This window comes from Podarcis bocagei (assembly GCF_964188305.1).
Source record: "Podarcis bocagei genome assembly, chromosome: 1".
NCBI classification, from domain to species: Eukaryota; Metazoa; Chordata; class Lepidosauria; order Squamata; family Lacertidae; genus Podarcis; species Podarcis bocagei.
Genome location: NC_138125.1, coordinates 98333014 through 98348757, shown reverse-complemented (window position 1 = coordinate 98348757; position 15744 = coordinate 98333014). Strand labels below are relative to the sequence as shown.

The window sequence follows — 15744 nt, the reverse complement described above, 5'->3', positions numbered from 1 at the left end:
AACAGGGCTGCCTTCAGATGTCTTTTAAAAATAGGATAACTCCTTATTTCCTTCACATCTGAAGGGAGGGCATTCCACAGGGTGGGCGCCACTACCGAGAAGGCCCTCTGCCTGGTTCCCTGTAACTTCACTTCAAGCAGTGAGGGATCCGCCAGAAAGCCCTCGGCACTGGACCTCAGTGTCTGGGCAGAAGGATAGGGGTGGAGACGCTCCTTCAGGTAATCAAGACTGCATACGGAAATGTGATTATTAGGAGAAAACACACTAAGCTGCTGATGAATTTTCATGATGAATATTTAAAAAAAACACACACACAAATTGCTGCAGTAATGTGGAGAATTGAATTAAAGATCAGAAAAATGAGAAACTGAATTAACCAAATCTGACAGATCCCTCCATCTCCAGTGCTAAGCATCTCTTTAATCTTGATGCCTAGAGTCTCTTCCCACCCACCTCTCAGAGTTCTAAAGCAGGACTTGCATGACTAGGTTCTTTACAGAAGGGATGGAGAATGATTGGCCCTCCAGATTTGTTGTACCACAATTCCAATCATTCCTCATTGCACATGCTGGCTGGGGAGTTCAATAACATTTGGAGGGCCAAAGCTCAGCCATTCCTACTTCAGAGCTTTTTAAGATAAAGCCCTGTGTCTCTTCCCTTCTAGGAACTAGCTCTTTGTTTCTGAGTATTGCATGCATTTTAATACAGAAAAAAAGAATGGCCAGTCACCCAGAATATTGCTCTTATTAGCCAGTACTGCATACATGCTATGATATGTGTCACCCTGCCACTTATTACATCTAGTGTTAACTAAGATAAATGTTGGCACTCACTGACCAGAAGAAAGTTAATTCTGGCATCTTGTCCAACATGTATGTCTGATAGTGCTTGAGCTACAGTACAAGGAAGAAATATAGGATATCGGCATATAAGTAGACATTCTAAGAGGTACGAAATAAATTCAGACAATAACAGACGCATCAGACGCTGCACTAACGAATAATTGCTTAGCATGTAGCATAATGATGGCAATATTGAACCTTGTGGATTTGTTAGGTGGCTGAGCTGAGCACATCACTTCAGTAGAGCTCTGGTGCATTAGTCTGATGTAGGTGTAAAGGAATTAAAGACCTTCTCCAGGGCATCCTAAAGGCAAGGCACCTGTGTTTGCTTCTAATGTCAGGTACAAACCTTTGTAAGTGGAAGCATTCCAAATATCAGTCACCAAGAGCAAGACAGACTTGCCCATTTCCCACTCCACATGCCTACAGCGCAACCATGCTTATCTGTAGTATCCAGGTGCCTACTCACAAATCAATTTAGATGAATGATCTGCTAAATTTCCTTTGCTTTCTTCTCCATCACTGACATGCTTAGGTATAGCACCCCACAGAGTATAATTGCTGGATAACAGAAGAACTATTAAAATGATATTATATTCAAAACCATTTATGAAATAATTGAGTCATTTGTGAATTAAATTATTGTCAGTTGGATAAAATCAACCGCCCATCTATATTATATCCTTATTAAGAGCACACGAATGGTTGCAGCAATCTTGACTGCTGGTTGGAGTCTGCGAGAGAGACAACATGCATTCCATAAATACACCATAGGTGAACTAGTTTAGCCGTTTGTCCTAGGAAGACCCTAAGCTGGTTCACCCCACAGCTGTCAGTTAGCTCAGATCCTAAAAAGGTGCATTATATAAAAGATGTTTTCCATGCTGACACAAATGGATTTTTGGTGGGAGGATAAAACATTTCAACATTGCAAATATATATTTGTGTCATTCATTCCTTTAGCTAGTTATTAAATCTGACTCAAATTCTAAGGAGTATTCCATAACTTTGCTGTAACTAAGCATTTAAATCAATCATTTATATTCTTGAAAGCTAGAAGAAAGTCAAAACCAACTTATATATATGAAATGGATTCTGTTTCAAAGCTGTTCTTTTTGCCAAGAGGGCATCTTAGAGCCTAAAGTTGTCCCAGTTTGTACAAGTGTCTGTTTACATAATCTGAAACACTATTTTGATTCTGTATACTTAACTTAAACAGGTCCAACTACATCCCACCGTTCCAAAGTTTGAAGTCTTAAAAGTTAATAAAATGGGAACAGTCTATCCAAACTTTCTGAAAGCTGCATGAATTATCTACATGTTGGAGATGATAGACAGCTACATTTCAGACAGATGCATTGCAAAATGTCTAACATGTAGTAGTTCAAAGGATTTCCTTGTGGGGGCAAAATTTGGCTGTTTATAAAGGTGACTATAGACTTGTTTGTGGCTGGAGCACCTTTGTGTGTGTGCACATTAGAGAGGCTGTTGAGGTTACCAGAAATTGCTGGAGAGAAGACTGTAACTACCTTAATATGGCATGCAATTTTTTCCAGGCAACAATATACTTCATTAGATGGAGATGTTGCTCTAACAAGCCAGAATAAAATGACCGAGTACATGTTTGTATCATTTTGACAGGGATTATTTTGTGGATAATAACAGACAAAAATACAATCCCACAATATCCTAAGCAGGGGCGGAGGAAAGGGGGTGCGGTGGGGGTGGGGCGCCCCGGGTGTCACCACTGAAGGGGCTGACAAAATAATGGGTGGCACTCACTGTGGGGCCTGCAGTGCACCTGAGCCATGCAGCTCTCCTGGGAGTGATGCCTTGGGCACCCGCAAGCTCCACGCTGGCCCAAACAGTCTGCCCGCCACCTTCCCCTCAGCGGAGTTTGTAACCCGAAGTGTTTGTAACCCGAGGTGCCACTGTACTACTAAAGTATGTAATTCTTGTAAATCGCGTGAAGTGTCAGTCAGTGAGGAATTTAGGGGCACTCTCCAGATGCATATACAGTGGTACCTCGGGTTACAGATGCTTCAGGTTACAAACTCAGCTAACCCAGAAATAGTACCTCGAGTTAAGAACTTTGCTTCAGGGTGAGAACAGAAATCGTGTGATGGCAGCAGCAGCAGGAGGCCCCATTAGCTAAAGTGGTACTTCAGCTTAAGAACAGTTTCAGGTTAAGAATGGACCTCCAGAATGTGGTACTGTACAGTGGTACTGTACTTGACCACCTTAGCTACAAACTTCCTGCTAGCTGTTTATTATTCATTTACTGTATGTGTAGCACATTTAGCACACACAGTCCTTGGCTGTGTGTTTCATTAATCTTGAAAATTAGTGCTATGGATTCACTAAAACATCAAAATCAAAATCCAATTTTAGAATCAGGGAAATGGAAAGTTAAGAGATGTTGATTTTCCCAGCTGGACAATCTTTCTAAGTCTGGGAGGCAAAAAATAAGAAATAGAAACAGAAAATAAGTAGTCAGCTTTTAATAAACATGTTTTTTCATTGAGATATATAGGTAAGGAACAACAAATTGTTTCAGTAACTTTTGTTTCCAAGATACATTGTAGATGGATGGTGTCAGACAAGGGTTTAGGAAACTGAGCTCAACTTTTTCCATAGATATGCTTGGTCTTGGGATACTGGCTTGGGGCTTGACTAAACTCCTGATTATTGCAAGGATATGTGTGGATTAGATTATGCCTAACTGCTCAGTATTCAAGTGCTAAATAATGATTACACAGATATCATTGGTTCAATAGGCACTGAGTATTCAGCAAGTTTGAAAACTGACCAGATCAGACCTGCTTCACTTTCGTAGGCTCTTCAGGTGCTGTTGGACTACAACACACGTCATCGCTGCCTTTCGCCATGCTATCTGGGCCTGATGGGAGTTGGAACTCATCAACATCTGGGGGCCACCTGAGTTTCTAAAGCATGAATATGACCTTTAGGAAACATATAGGACTTTTATTCTCAAAATAGATTTTGCTTTCAGTGAACCCTATAGTGCACATTTCAAATTAAATTAACTCATGCACATCAGCTAGTCTCTGTTGCTCCTCCCCCCCTTCAAAGTAGAGACATAGGTGGACACAGGATCACAGTCTATTTATTTGAAAGAAACTCTGGACAGTAGTCAACTCAGAGAAGGTCAATTGTTGACATTAATGGATCTCACTTAGTCATGGTCATTCATTTTAATGGGTCTACTCTGAGTAAAGCTTAGTTGACTACCACCCTGTTTTCTACTTGTGTTGTAAACGTTGGACCCCACCACCCCTCTTTTTTTCTCTGTGCAAAAACTATTCCACCTTGCAAAACAATATTTCTATCGACATCAGATGAGAAAAAGCATAAAGAGCCAGCAATGCCGTTGGCACTGTGCAATTCTGTATAAATGGATGACAGTCGGAAACAAAACCTTTCCCTTTCTCAGAAAGGCTACTGGATTGCCGATGAGTCCCCCTGCTTGGAATGTTTCATTTCAGAGACGAGATCAAGGGGCTGATTTGTAACTTAGCCAGTTTGCACGAGCGCGTGCGTTTGTGCATGTCCGCAGAAGTCACACGCCGAAGCATAATAACTTAACAGTTGATGCTCAAGGCAAATCTCCCCTCCCTCCTCTCCCGCCTGCTCCTCTTCCCCACCTTTTCCTTTCGTTCCCCATCAAAGCGCTCGATCCACCCTTGGAGCGAACGCCCTGCCCTGCCTTGCCTGCTACCCCAAGGTGACGGATTTAGCCGCGCGATTGGAGGCGGCATTCTTCAGAAGTCGTGCAAAAACCGGGAAGTGAGAAAGGCGGAGGGGTAGGGGAAAGAGCCGCGCTCTACAGCAGCCAGGTAGGCAGCAGCAGCGTCCCCTATGCCCCGGATTCCGAATGGTCCGCTCCAGCTGAGGAGGGAAAGCGAATGTGCCGTCTGAGGGAGCCGCGCTGTGCTCCTTTCCCCCTGCGTTCTCGCTGTGGCGCCGGGCTGCGGGATCCAGCTGCTGCTGCTGCTGCGAGGGAAAGATAGGGCGAGCGGGGGAGAAGGCGAGCGCGCGCGCGCCCTGGGCTGCTCTTCTCCTCCCTTCTTCCACCTGCCCTTAGGGAAGCACTTCGGACTCTGGGACCACCGGTGCCACAGACACTCGCCGCTGCCACTGGACCTCCTCCTCCTCCTGCTGCTTTTTTTTTGGGGGGGGGGGCACACTGTAGGAATGCCCGACCGTGCCGGTGAGGGGAGCTAACCCGCGTCCCAGGTGGCTGCCGCTTTGGGGCTGCCGTGCGCTCATTAGTCGCGCCCCCCCCCCGCGCCCTGGCTTTTGGAGCTGGCCGCTCCGGTCCTCTTTTTGGGGGCGCGCTTTTTCTCTCTCGCTTCCCTCAGTTCGGCTTGGGCTTGAGGGGGTTGGAATTGCGGTAGCCGGAGGAGGACGAGGCAGGCGGCTGCTTCCCGCGCTGCCCGGTGGGGGTTTCTCCACCGCCGCGTCCCTCCGCCGGCTTTCTTTCTTTCTTTTTTCTTCTTCTTCTCCTTCATCTTCCGCGTCATCTGCTGCTTCGCTCGCGCCGCGGGAAGAGAGCGGGCAGCTTTTGTCATGCCAGCGGGGCCGAGGGAAGCGGCTCTCGGACTACAGGACCAGTGAGAGGAAGTGCCCGCGTGTGTCTCTCCCCCCCCCCCACTCCTCCCCGACCATGACAGCCATGAAGGAGCAGCAGCAGGCGCCGCCGAACCCGGGCAGCCGGGGGAGCCAGGCTCCCCAGCAAGACCAGGTAGGATTTGGCAGCAACTCCGCCGCCTCAGCCTGTGTGGGGTGTGTGTGTGTGCTTTCCTGGGAGGGGGGTGACTTTCGTCCACCATTTCCTGCCCATTGAGGACTAGCATGGCAGCCCAAGTTGTGGCAAATAATTGGGGGGAGGAAGAAGAAACAGAGATGAGAGTCCGCTTTGGCGCGCGAGCATCAGCGTCCAGGAAGGCACAATATGGGGCCAGGTGCTGTTGCTTCTGCTGCTGCCGCCTCTTTCCCTGGAAAAGAAGACTTTCCCACTTGGCGGAGACTGTTGCTTATGCGTGCGGAAAGGATCCTTTCAGCCAGGCTGCAAGTGATGTGTGGGGGGGATTGGCGGGCAATGGCTAGGGGAAGGAGGTGAGGTGGGTGGGGTGGGGTGGGAAAGGGAGCCATGGCCTGAGAGGGGAGGAAGGGAACCTGCGTGCATCTCCCTCTTGGGCAGGCAAAGTCCTAAAGGGAGCCCTGGAGCCCTGCTTTTAGATGCATCTAATAACAGTACAACCCACTGACCTTTATGGGGCAGAGAAGATTTGGTGGGGGAGGGGAGGGTGTAGTCAAAGGGAAACAGAAGGCTTTTGGCTTCGATGGCGAGAAGGGAAAAGATGCAGAGGTCTGAAGACAAGAGTCCAGTGTTATACTCCTCTTTGGAAAAGACTATCGGATGAAGTAATAGGTGTGTGCAAGAGAGAGATGATATGGCTGTACAGGTGCAGAGGGGGAGGAGAAGACACAGCACTAGGAAATTCAGGGAGATGAGGAAGAATGCAGACCATCATATTCAGAGCCTTCTGTTGTCATCCTAAGGAATGTTTGCTGTTCTCCCTTGGTTTTCTGTCTTTGGTTGTGGGCTTCTTTTTCTCCGCAAGTTGCACTAAACAAAGACAGAAAATGTGCAGGCTTTTTATAGATGCGTTGTGTTTACATCAATTAATGGCCCTCAGAAGAGGCTGCCAGCTATCAGGTCACTGGTTAATAGTGGCATTCTAGAGAGGAGAAAAGGCTGGCTGGTGTTACCAGAGATGGTGCTGTGCGCTCAGTATAGACACAAGGAATCTGTGAAATTCTCTCTGCTTGTCAGTTACTCTGTTGCCAGAAGCAGGGATGAAAGGAGTGAAATAAACTGGTGTGTGTAGAGAGAGATTTGGGAGCGAGATGCAGAAACTTGTGCCAGCCCAATACCCGCAACAAGAAACAGAAGGAAAATGTTATTGATTCTCTAGAGCTCCGTTTGGGGTTTTCATCATTGCTGCTTGTCCTTTGCTCCTGGTTAACACTTGCAAAAGTATTCACTGCCATGCTACAGAGATACTGTAGTGGTATTTTATTTTTTTTACTAAACAAAGCAATTACAAAGTATTCAGTTGTCAAAACTGTACTTCATATCATGACTTCTAACTTATACATATTTATCTCCCCCCGCCCTTTTTTTCTGGGACGCTTCATGTTTATATTAGTAAATCTTACTGCCTGGAGCACTAAGATGTCTCTACCATTTTTAAGGTGGAAAGGAGCAATTTGGAGCACTTTGCTTCTGAACTGTAAAGTGTGGTCAAGATGGGAATGTCTGTTTACAGATATATCCTTTCAGTATTCACATATCTTAGGTTTCATTACAGTAAGCAGCTGTATCTTACAGTAGCTCACGAATCACAGAAACTGTTTCATTAGCTGTCAGTTTTCCTGTGAGTTCTCCAGGCACCCCCCCACACTTCTTTTCATTAACCCATGACACTACCTCGAAAGGCATTGCAGAGTTTGAGAAAGTGGGAGGAAGAGGGGGAACATATTGGAGATTGACATAGGCACATCTGCTCTAAGCCATGTATGGCTAATAATGACAAGTAAAATGAATGTTTTTCACAAAACATATTTCAACTTGCAATAAGATTCCCCCCCCCATTGTATTTGTGAAAACTATTGGACAAGATTTATATATCTCTGTCTCTCTATATAACATTTACTACATATTCAGTATGTTTTATAATGTCAATTTTCTCAGTAGAAGATCTTGCACTGACTACCTATTTAGTTTCTTTTCTGCTTTATTCACAGAAAGGTAATGCCCAAGTTAGATTTTTAAGTGTGGCCCTCTATCTCAAATTACATGGCATTGTTTTCTGAAACACTAAACTTAATTAGTAAGTTGCAGCTTTGTTGTGAGAAGTCTTTTAATGTTCTGAGTAAAATCAATGCATTAATTAAACTTGTTTGGGAGAGGGTGATTGGGTTATTTCAGTCAGTGCTTAATGCTTATGTGGAGGACAGATTCATGTGGCTTTTTGAAATTTTACAGAGTTCTGTATTGAATAAAATATTACTACTTTTGTTCCTTGTAATTAATTTAATTGGGTTTGCAGCCTGTCCTGCTAAAATCTCATCTTACTCACTGCTGTCCTTGCATTGCTATGTTGGTCACACTTCCATTTTTCAAGCTAAGCAGCTGTCACTTTTGCCTAGGCCATGTAGTGACTAATGCCTAGCTGTGGCAGCATTCGGACACAGGTGTCTCAATGTAATGTGAAGGGCTGTAGTTCATAGTACAGCATTTGCAAAAGGTCCAAGCTTCAATCTCTGGTTGGGCTGGAGGAGGGACTCCTGCTTGAATCCCTGGAGAACCACTACTGGTGAGTGTCAGATAAGATAGAACAATTGTCTGACTTGGTATAAGGCAGCTTCCTATGTATAACATGCATATACGGTAACTTTCAGCTTCTGCAGATCAGTAAACACTCACAACTTGAGTCCAGTTACTATTTTGCTGGTAAATCCATGTACAATGGTACCTTGGGTTACAGACGCTTCAGGTTACAGACTCTGCTAACCCAGAAATAGTACTCAGGTTAAGAACTTTGCTTCAGGATGAGAACAGAAATCACATGGCAGCGGTGGCAGTGGGAGGCCCCATTAGCTAAAGTAGTACCTCAGGTTAAGAACACTTTCAGGTTAAGAACGGGCCTCCGGAACGAATTAAGTTCTTAACCCGAGGTACCACTGTATAAACATAAAAAACAGCATTACTGCTATTGCTTTCTTCTGTATTAGATAGAAATAGGGAGGAAAAATAGTATTCACACTGAAATAACCTGCCTAGTTGGTGATATTATTCAGAAAGGTGAAATCGCAAGCAGAATAGTTGAGTTCCTCAAAGGAGTATCTCCCAGGGCTTTGTAGGAGCCAACTCCCTTTGCTCTCCCAATAAAATATTTGAGGGAGCTGCCACTCCAGTAGATGGGGATTGTCATTAAAATAGTGTGTGCACGCCATGTCATGTGACTGATTATGCAGAGTGGGGTTTACTGGCTCCCCCAATATTTTATTCAAGTTGGTACCCCTGCAGGGCTGGGTTAAATATCAGCTGTGATTTACAGTAAATAAATGCAAAATGTAAAGTCCATCACTTTTTATTCCCATAAAATATATATGCTGATGGAAGTCAGATGTTAGACCCGTGCTAGATAACTAACTGAACATACTAAGTCAGTATGTTGTTTCATTAATAAAAAGCTTATTTAGGGCCAAGCTAGACATAGAATCTTAGAATTGTAGAGTTGGAAAGGACCATGATGTTCATCTAGTCCAAACCCCTGCAATGCTGGAATCTTTTGCCCAAGGTGGGATTCAAACCCATAACCCTGTGATCAAGAGTCTCATGCTCTGCCAGCTGAACTTTTCCAGCAGCCAGAGATCCGTGATGAGGATTTTCACTGCTACTTTGAAGAGCAGAAAATTATGCTGTGAAAGCAGGTGCTTTCCCAACACCATTTCCATCATTTAAATTGTGCTTTCTCACTCACCAAAGCTGCTGAAGCTACCATTAACTATGCAGGGAAAAACATAAGGTATGTTTCCCCCTGTGAAAGTAATGGCAGCACACTTTAGACTAGGAAAATGGTTAGGCAAGAGAGGTTTAAATACCCATTCCCCATTGCTCTCCAAAGTATCCAAATAGAACTTCTTGCTCTTGACATATTTGGAAAACAATAGTTTACACATCTCATGGAAAGTACAGACAAGAACAACTAAAACGATTAAATGACTCAAACACCCAAGTGTAAAGAGATTTGAGATTTTACTTGGGAGCAGGGAAGATGACTAGGGTTTAGTTAGAAACTTGTAGTGATTCATATGATTATCAATGGTAGAAAGAAATTTTTTTGCTCTCACAGGAGCATGAGAACGTGGAATCACTTAGGTACAAATGATTAGATGTCACACAAATTATTGGATGTGACAGAAGGAGTTATGTGATTACATCTCCTGAAAAGAAAAATACAGGCAATATTATTGATTGTATCAGTGGAGTGGCCAGTTTGGATCAGGGCAATAGCACTGGGATTGGTTTAATCTTCCCATACACCATTTCTTGGTTCAATCCCAAATACTACTTGTTTCCCCTTGCAGCTTGATCCACCAAGTTAGATTTATGCAAACAGACAGGTTCTCCCTTCTGCATTTGAATTTTACCCCAGGGCTCAAGAAAATTTCTTGGTTTTATTTAGACATGTGACACAATCCTTCCCCAGGTACCGGTAGTTCCAGTTTCCATATATTTGGGGTTCACAAAATTACTCCCCTCTCTCATACCATGCCAGGCCATTACAGAAGATGAGGTATGTGCACACTTCCTATCTAGTAAACTCCTTCTGCTCAGAGTGATAGTGGGATAAGTGGAGTTGGTGAAGATGAAGGATGTGCACACTCATGCCCCCTTTTCCTGAAATGGCACACACAGATGTGCTCGCATTCAGGGAAGTTGGCAAAACTGGCATCTGTTTTGTTCTCTAAATATCCCTTCACATGTCAGTGCTATAACCATGTGTGGAATAACTACTCACATGTATTTTCTTCAAAATCCAATTTTGCTATGACCACGAAGTACAGAGAGGAAAACTATAGAATCCCAGCAGGGATTTATCCTTTCATCTGTTAAGAATATAAGAAAATGAAAAAAAAACATAGGGGAAAAAATCACAAACTGTTGAGGCTCCTGAAATATACTTGCAGGTCACTGTCAAACTCAACTGTTTGTTTTTAGCCATCTGCAGCCGTGGCTCAAATGAATGCAAGATTTTCTGGAAAGCCATAAGAGCAGGAAAGCATGGCTATTGTCCTCTCCTCTCCCCCACCCTCAAATGAAAACTGAGGTTCCTAGGATACCACATTCCATGCCAGATTTAAGACTAAAAAGGTACAGAGAATGCATGTAGAGGTGTGTGTGTGTGTGTGTGTGTGTGTGTGTGTGTGAGAGAGAGAGAGAGAGAGAGAGAGAGAGAGAGAGAGAGAGAAATGCTGAAAATTGGAGAAAATGCCAATTTTCTGTCCCCCCAATACACCCACACTCTGGCAATACATCCCAGATGTCACAATAACATTTCACATACACAAAAAGTCAGCTCATCCTGTTTTACATCTCCGACTTTAACTGAATTATTTTTTAAAAAACCATAGAATACCTAAATGCTTCTTTCTGAACCTAAATTAACCTTCCTCAAATCTGCTTGAAGAATTCATCAGATGGCATTTATCCGCCTCTCACTTCTAGCAACTTTCCACAATATATCAAACAATAGCCCCTAATGAGCATAAGAGAAACTACAGCCATTCAATATAATGTACCCATGTGGGGTGCTAGTTGATGAATGCTTCTATTTTGCCACAGATGAGAATACTCACATAATCCCTACAGGTATGAACACTGTGAGAGACTAGTTTGTTTACAAAAAAGCAGTTAAGCGGTACCATCTTGTAGAGGTTTTTGCTGTTTATGCAAACTATCTGAAGATTAAAAATAAACAAGCATTCAGTTCATTGATACGAGTAATCTATTCTAATGGATCCTAATGATAATATCAAATTTGCATACATTTTATACATATTTTAGGCAGATTTCCATAGCATGTGAAATATACATTGTATGTTCTTTGGGCATAGGATTCATTCATAACTCAAGGCTTTCATTCTCTTTCTCCCTTTTTCTTTCTCTTTCTCTCTCTCTCCCTCCCTCCACACACACACAGTAATTTGTTGTTTACAAATATCATAATTTTTAATTTCTTTTTTAAAAATTCTATCCTGTCTTTCTTTCTTCATGGAACCAATAGAGACATAAGCAAACAACAAATTTCCGTCTGTCTTTCTATAGGAGGAATTCAGTGTTCAGTGGTACCTTGGGTTACATATGCTTCAGGTTACATACACTTCAGGTTAGAGACTCCGCTAACCCAGAAATAGTACCTCGAGTTAAGAACTTTGCTTCAGGATGAGAAGAGAAATTGTGCTCCGGCGGCGCAGCAGCAGCAGGAGGCCCCATTAGCTAAAGTGGTGCTTCAGGTTAAGAACAGTTTCAGGTTAAGAACAGATCTCTGGAATGAATTAAGTACTTAACCCGAGGTACCACTGTAGTGCTAAGCACATAGCTCTATCAGCACATTTCTGCTTGCCTGATGGAACGATTTGCCCTCTCCTCCCTCCCATATACTGTTTTAGGGGTTCTCCTAAACTCTCTTCCGTGCTTATACTAGCAGAAGTCTTTGCATGGGCTTCCTCTGAGAAGGCTTGTTAGTTGAATCCTGCCTACTGGATGAGGGTTCTCTCCTATGCCCCAATGCTTTGTGGTAGTTTCACACTAAAATGATACCCAGCTTGTTATTACCTTCATGCACTATGAAGTCAAGAGCCTCATAGTCAGTCCTACTGCCGATGTGCTTGCTATTCAAGTGAATAATTTACTAGGTTGAAATGCAATGAATAGCCTGGATATGTCATCAGGCTTCATCAAGTCTGCAACTTCCATGGTTCCAGAGGCATAATGCCATTCCATGACACTCATAATAATTGCTCTTGCAAGCAGACCCAAAGGGGCAGGTAGGATAAACCACATGAACAAAAACCTCATGTCAGAGAACTTACTCCTACAAAATAATTGCATGCAATGAACCAAAAATCTTTTAACAGTGTTCAGAACTTTAGAGAACCTTTTCTACTTTGTTCAAGAATTCCTTCACAACTGAATCAAAATAAATTACGTAAGAACTCCATTTCTATGGGACTTATGGGATGAAGAATTCCAGTGTTCAGATAAGTATTTTGTTTGACACCAATACAACTTCACAACCTGTGACAACCTACCAAGACTGTTTGGATTAGTACAACTGAACTAAGACTTGTCACCAACAGCTACCATTGTGGGATGATATCAACTGGTATTAAGCAAAACTGTTGCTCAACGCTGCAGCTTTATTTCCCATTAACCTTAATGCTGTGTTTTTACAGCTGTGCATTGAGTTATGGTTGGATAGGTTTGCGTGACAAAGATTTAAATCCATTCATAAACCATTTCTCAGTCACAATCCAAGGGCATTTCAAAATACATTCGCAACAAGTTACACTGGTTTAAATCCAGAGTAACGCTTCTACAAATGGAAGGGGATATGAACCAGCAAACACTCCTGCACATTGAAGCAGAAGGGGATGAAATTTCTGTCAATCTCCCCTTCCCCTACAGACTCATGCACTGTTCTGGAGGAGCTTCCAATCCTTTAGAACAGTGTTTCCCAACCACTGTTCCGCGGCACACTAGTGTGCCGCGAGATGTTGCCTGGTGTGCCGCGGGAAAAATTAAAAAATTCGATTTTTTTTTTTAAAGTCAAATTTTCGATTGGGGCGCCGTCACTAGATGACCCCTGGGGTTCCCTCCCTCCCTCCCGCTCTGCGCCTCCCTCCTCCTCCTCCTCCGGGGAGGCCCTTCCTGGCTCTCGGCCAAGGCTTGGCGGCTGCCACTCACTCACTCGCTCGCCCACCCGTCCCTCCATCCCTGCACCCGGCCTCTCCCCCTCCGTCCCCGGCATGGGGGCTGCCGGGATCCGTAGTCCCCTCGCCCTTGGGCTCCGCGCCCGCGCGGGGTGCGCAAACTACGTTTCCCAGCATGGCCTGGTGGGCCGGGCGTTTTGTTTGAAGCGCTCTTCTCCCGGCCATGGAATGAGCGCAGCGGCGGCGGCCGGGCGGGCAGGGGCTCTTCCGCGCAGACCCCGCGCAGCCTGCCTGCGCCCCCGCGGAGATCGGGTGGCAGGATGGAGCCCGGGGATCCCCGCGGAGGCGGAGCGGCGGAGGCGGAGGCTGCCCCCCAGGTAGGGCTGCGTCGGGGGGGTTTATTTTTCAATGCTGCATCCGCGCCGGAGGGGACGCATCGGACCGCGGGGAGACCCCTTGGCGGGCGTGCAAGGCAATGCATGCGTGCAGGCGTTGCATGGAGTGCAGTGCAATGCAATGGCAACGGGGCGCCCTGCATGCATGCATGCAACTTCCACCGGTGCTCCGGACTTGGCAGATGAGGGGGGTCCCCAGTGGGTGGGAGAGAGAGCCGGGAGGGCGAAGGGGAGCCGGGGGGGAGCAGCGCTGCTCCCCGAGCCAAGCCCGGGGGGAAACTTCGGCGTCGTTGCGCCGGGTGTTGGAAGCGGAGGCTGGCGGGGGCCCCTCACCTGCAAAACCTGGTTGCCTCTCATATATTTCGTGCATTGCATTCATCGCCCGCTTTCTCCTCCAAGGAGCTCCCGGGGGCGCGCGTGGTTCTCCCCGTGTTATCCTCGCAACAACAGCCCTGCGAGGTGGGTCCGGCGAGTGGCCCAAGGGAGCACCCAGGGATTGTCCTGGCCAGGTGGGGTGATTTGAACCCTGCTCTCTGCCCGGTCTTCGTCCTCATTTAGCCCCCACATGTGCATGACTGTGCATGACTGAGGTTTTCCCCCCTCGTCTTGGCTATGGTGTGAGTCTGTGCTGTTAATTAATGGGGTTCTGCCTTCGGAGAAGATAAGCCAGCCCTCAAGGAGGTGATTATGTAATTTGCTAGCAATTCATGTCCCTCCCGGCATGACGCTGCGCGCTGACGTCACGGGGCTGTAATGGTGGTGTGCCTCGAGATTTTTTTCATGAAACAAGTGTGCCTTTGCCCAAAAAAGGTTGGGAAACACTGCTTTAGAACACATTTTCAGGTGGGTATGTGGGCTTTTGGGGGGGCAAAAAAATCCCTTTCCCCCTTAAATACATACAAACATAAAAAGAGCTCTGCTAGGTCTAAATTTGAATCTTAACCTTAATTATGATCTTCGCTTTGAACCCCCCTCCCATGTTCATCAATATACCAACACTTTATATTGTTTCATTAGTAACCTAAGAGGAAAAAAACTATTACTTAATCTAAGCACAACCACAAGGGCTCCTGATAAGGTGTTTGGCTATGTGTGTTGATTGTTATGTTAACTCTGTTCTATCTTGTTTCCCCTTTGTTATTGTTTTAGTTTAAACCAATTCACAAACCAAGACCATTGACTACTAATAATGAACCATGTGTCATAGACATTGCTGCAAAATTATTGTGCTATTTTTGTGATATACAAATGACATGTGAAAACTTTTTCTATTTTTTTGTACTGTTTATTATCCCTTACCTATCCCTATGATCCTCATTTATAAAACTCAATAAAAAGTTTTTCAAAAAGAAAAAGAGCTTTGGTAGATTCAACCACAGGCCTATTTATATAAAACAAATAATCTATTAAATGACCCCTGCAAACATGCACACAAAAATCACAAAAATATTAATTAATCTTATTTAATAAGATTGTATCTAATAACTTTTTTGTATTATTCACTAGGAATTAATATTGAGCTGCTTGGTAACACAGAAACTTGACATTTTATAATATGTACTTGATGTTGAGGGTTGTTGTTGCTGCTGCTGCCGCTGTTTGCTTCTTAGCAGGCCTGCATGATTGAATACTGCGTGTACCACTTTGCCTGATTCAATACTTTCACTACTGTGTGTAACAATTCAGCTTGGTTAACAATTGCCTTAGGAACTGTTTCTATGTGGTTGGCTTGATTTTATTTTATATTTGCATATGCTTGAAACAAGAAGCAATATTCCAGTACATAAGCAAAACTGTATTTGCATTCCTCCTTCCCACCCGCTGTATTTTCTATCTTACTGGATATTTCACTAGTAATATTACTCAGCTTTATATAAAATATTGGTTTTTTAAAAAAATAGATAGTAATTTGTGATACAGTGGTACCTTGGGTAAATGCTTCAGGTTACATACGCTTCAGGTTACAGACTCTGCTA

General features: G+C 44.4%; 1 protein-coding gene across 3 annotated transcripts in view; it reads left to right on the top strand.

Annotated features, from left to right (window-relative positions):
* The window catches only part of DPP10 (dipeptidyl peptidase like 10), a 584313-nt gene that overhangs the window by 345265 nt on the left and 223304 nt on the right, over positions 1-15744 (top strand). The window contains exon 1 of one of the 3 annotated variants that reach the window (XM_081199701.1): positions 4647-5607. The exons of 1 other annotated variant lie outside the window; for it this stretch is intronic. In XM_081199701.1, the coding sequence (XP_081055827.1) occupies positions 5530-5607 (78 nt within the window). In that variant the 5' untranslated portion in view covers positions 4647-5529. Of the gene's footprint in view, positions 1-4646; positions 5608-5804; positions 5828-15744 lie in introns of those variants that run through there. One more of the 3 variants, XM_081199703.1, reaches the window with a different exon arrangement.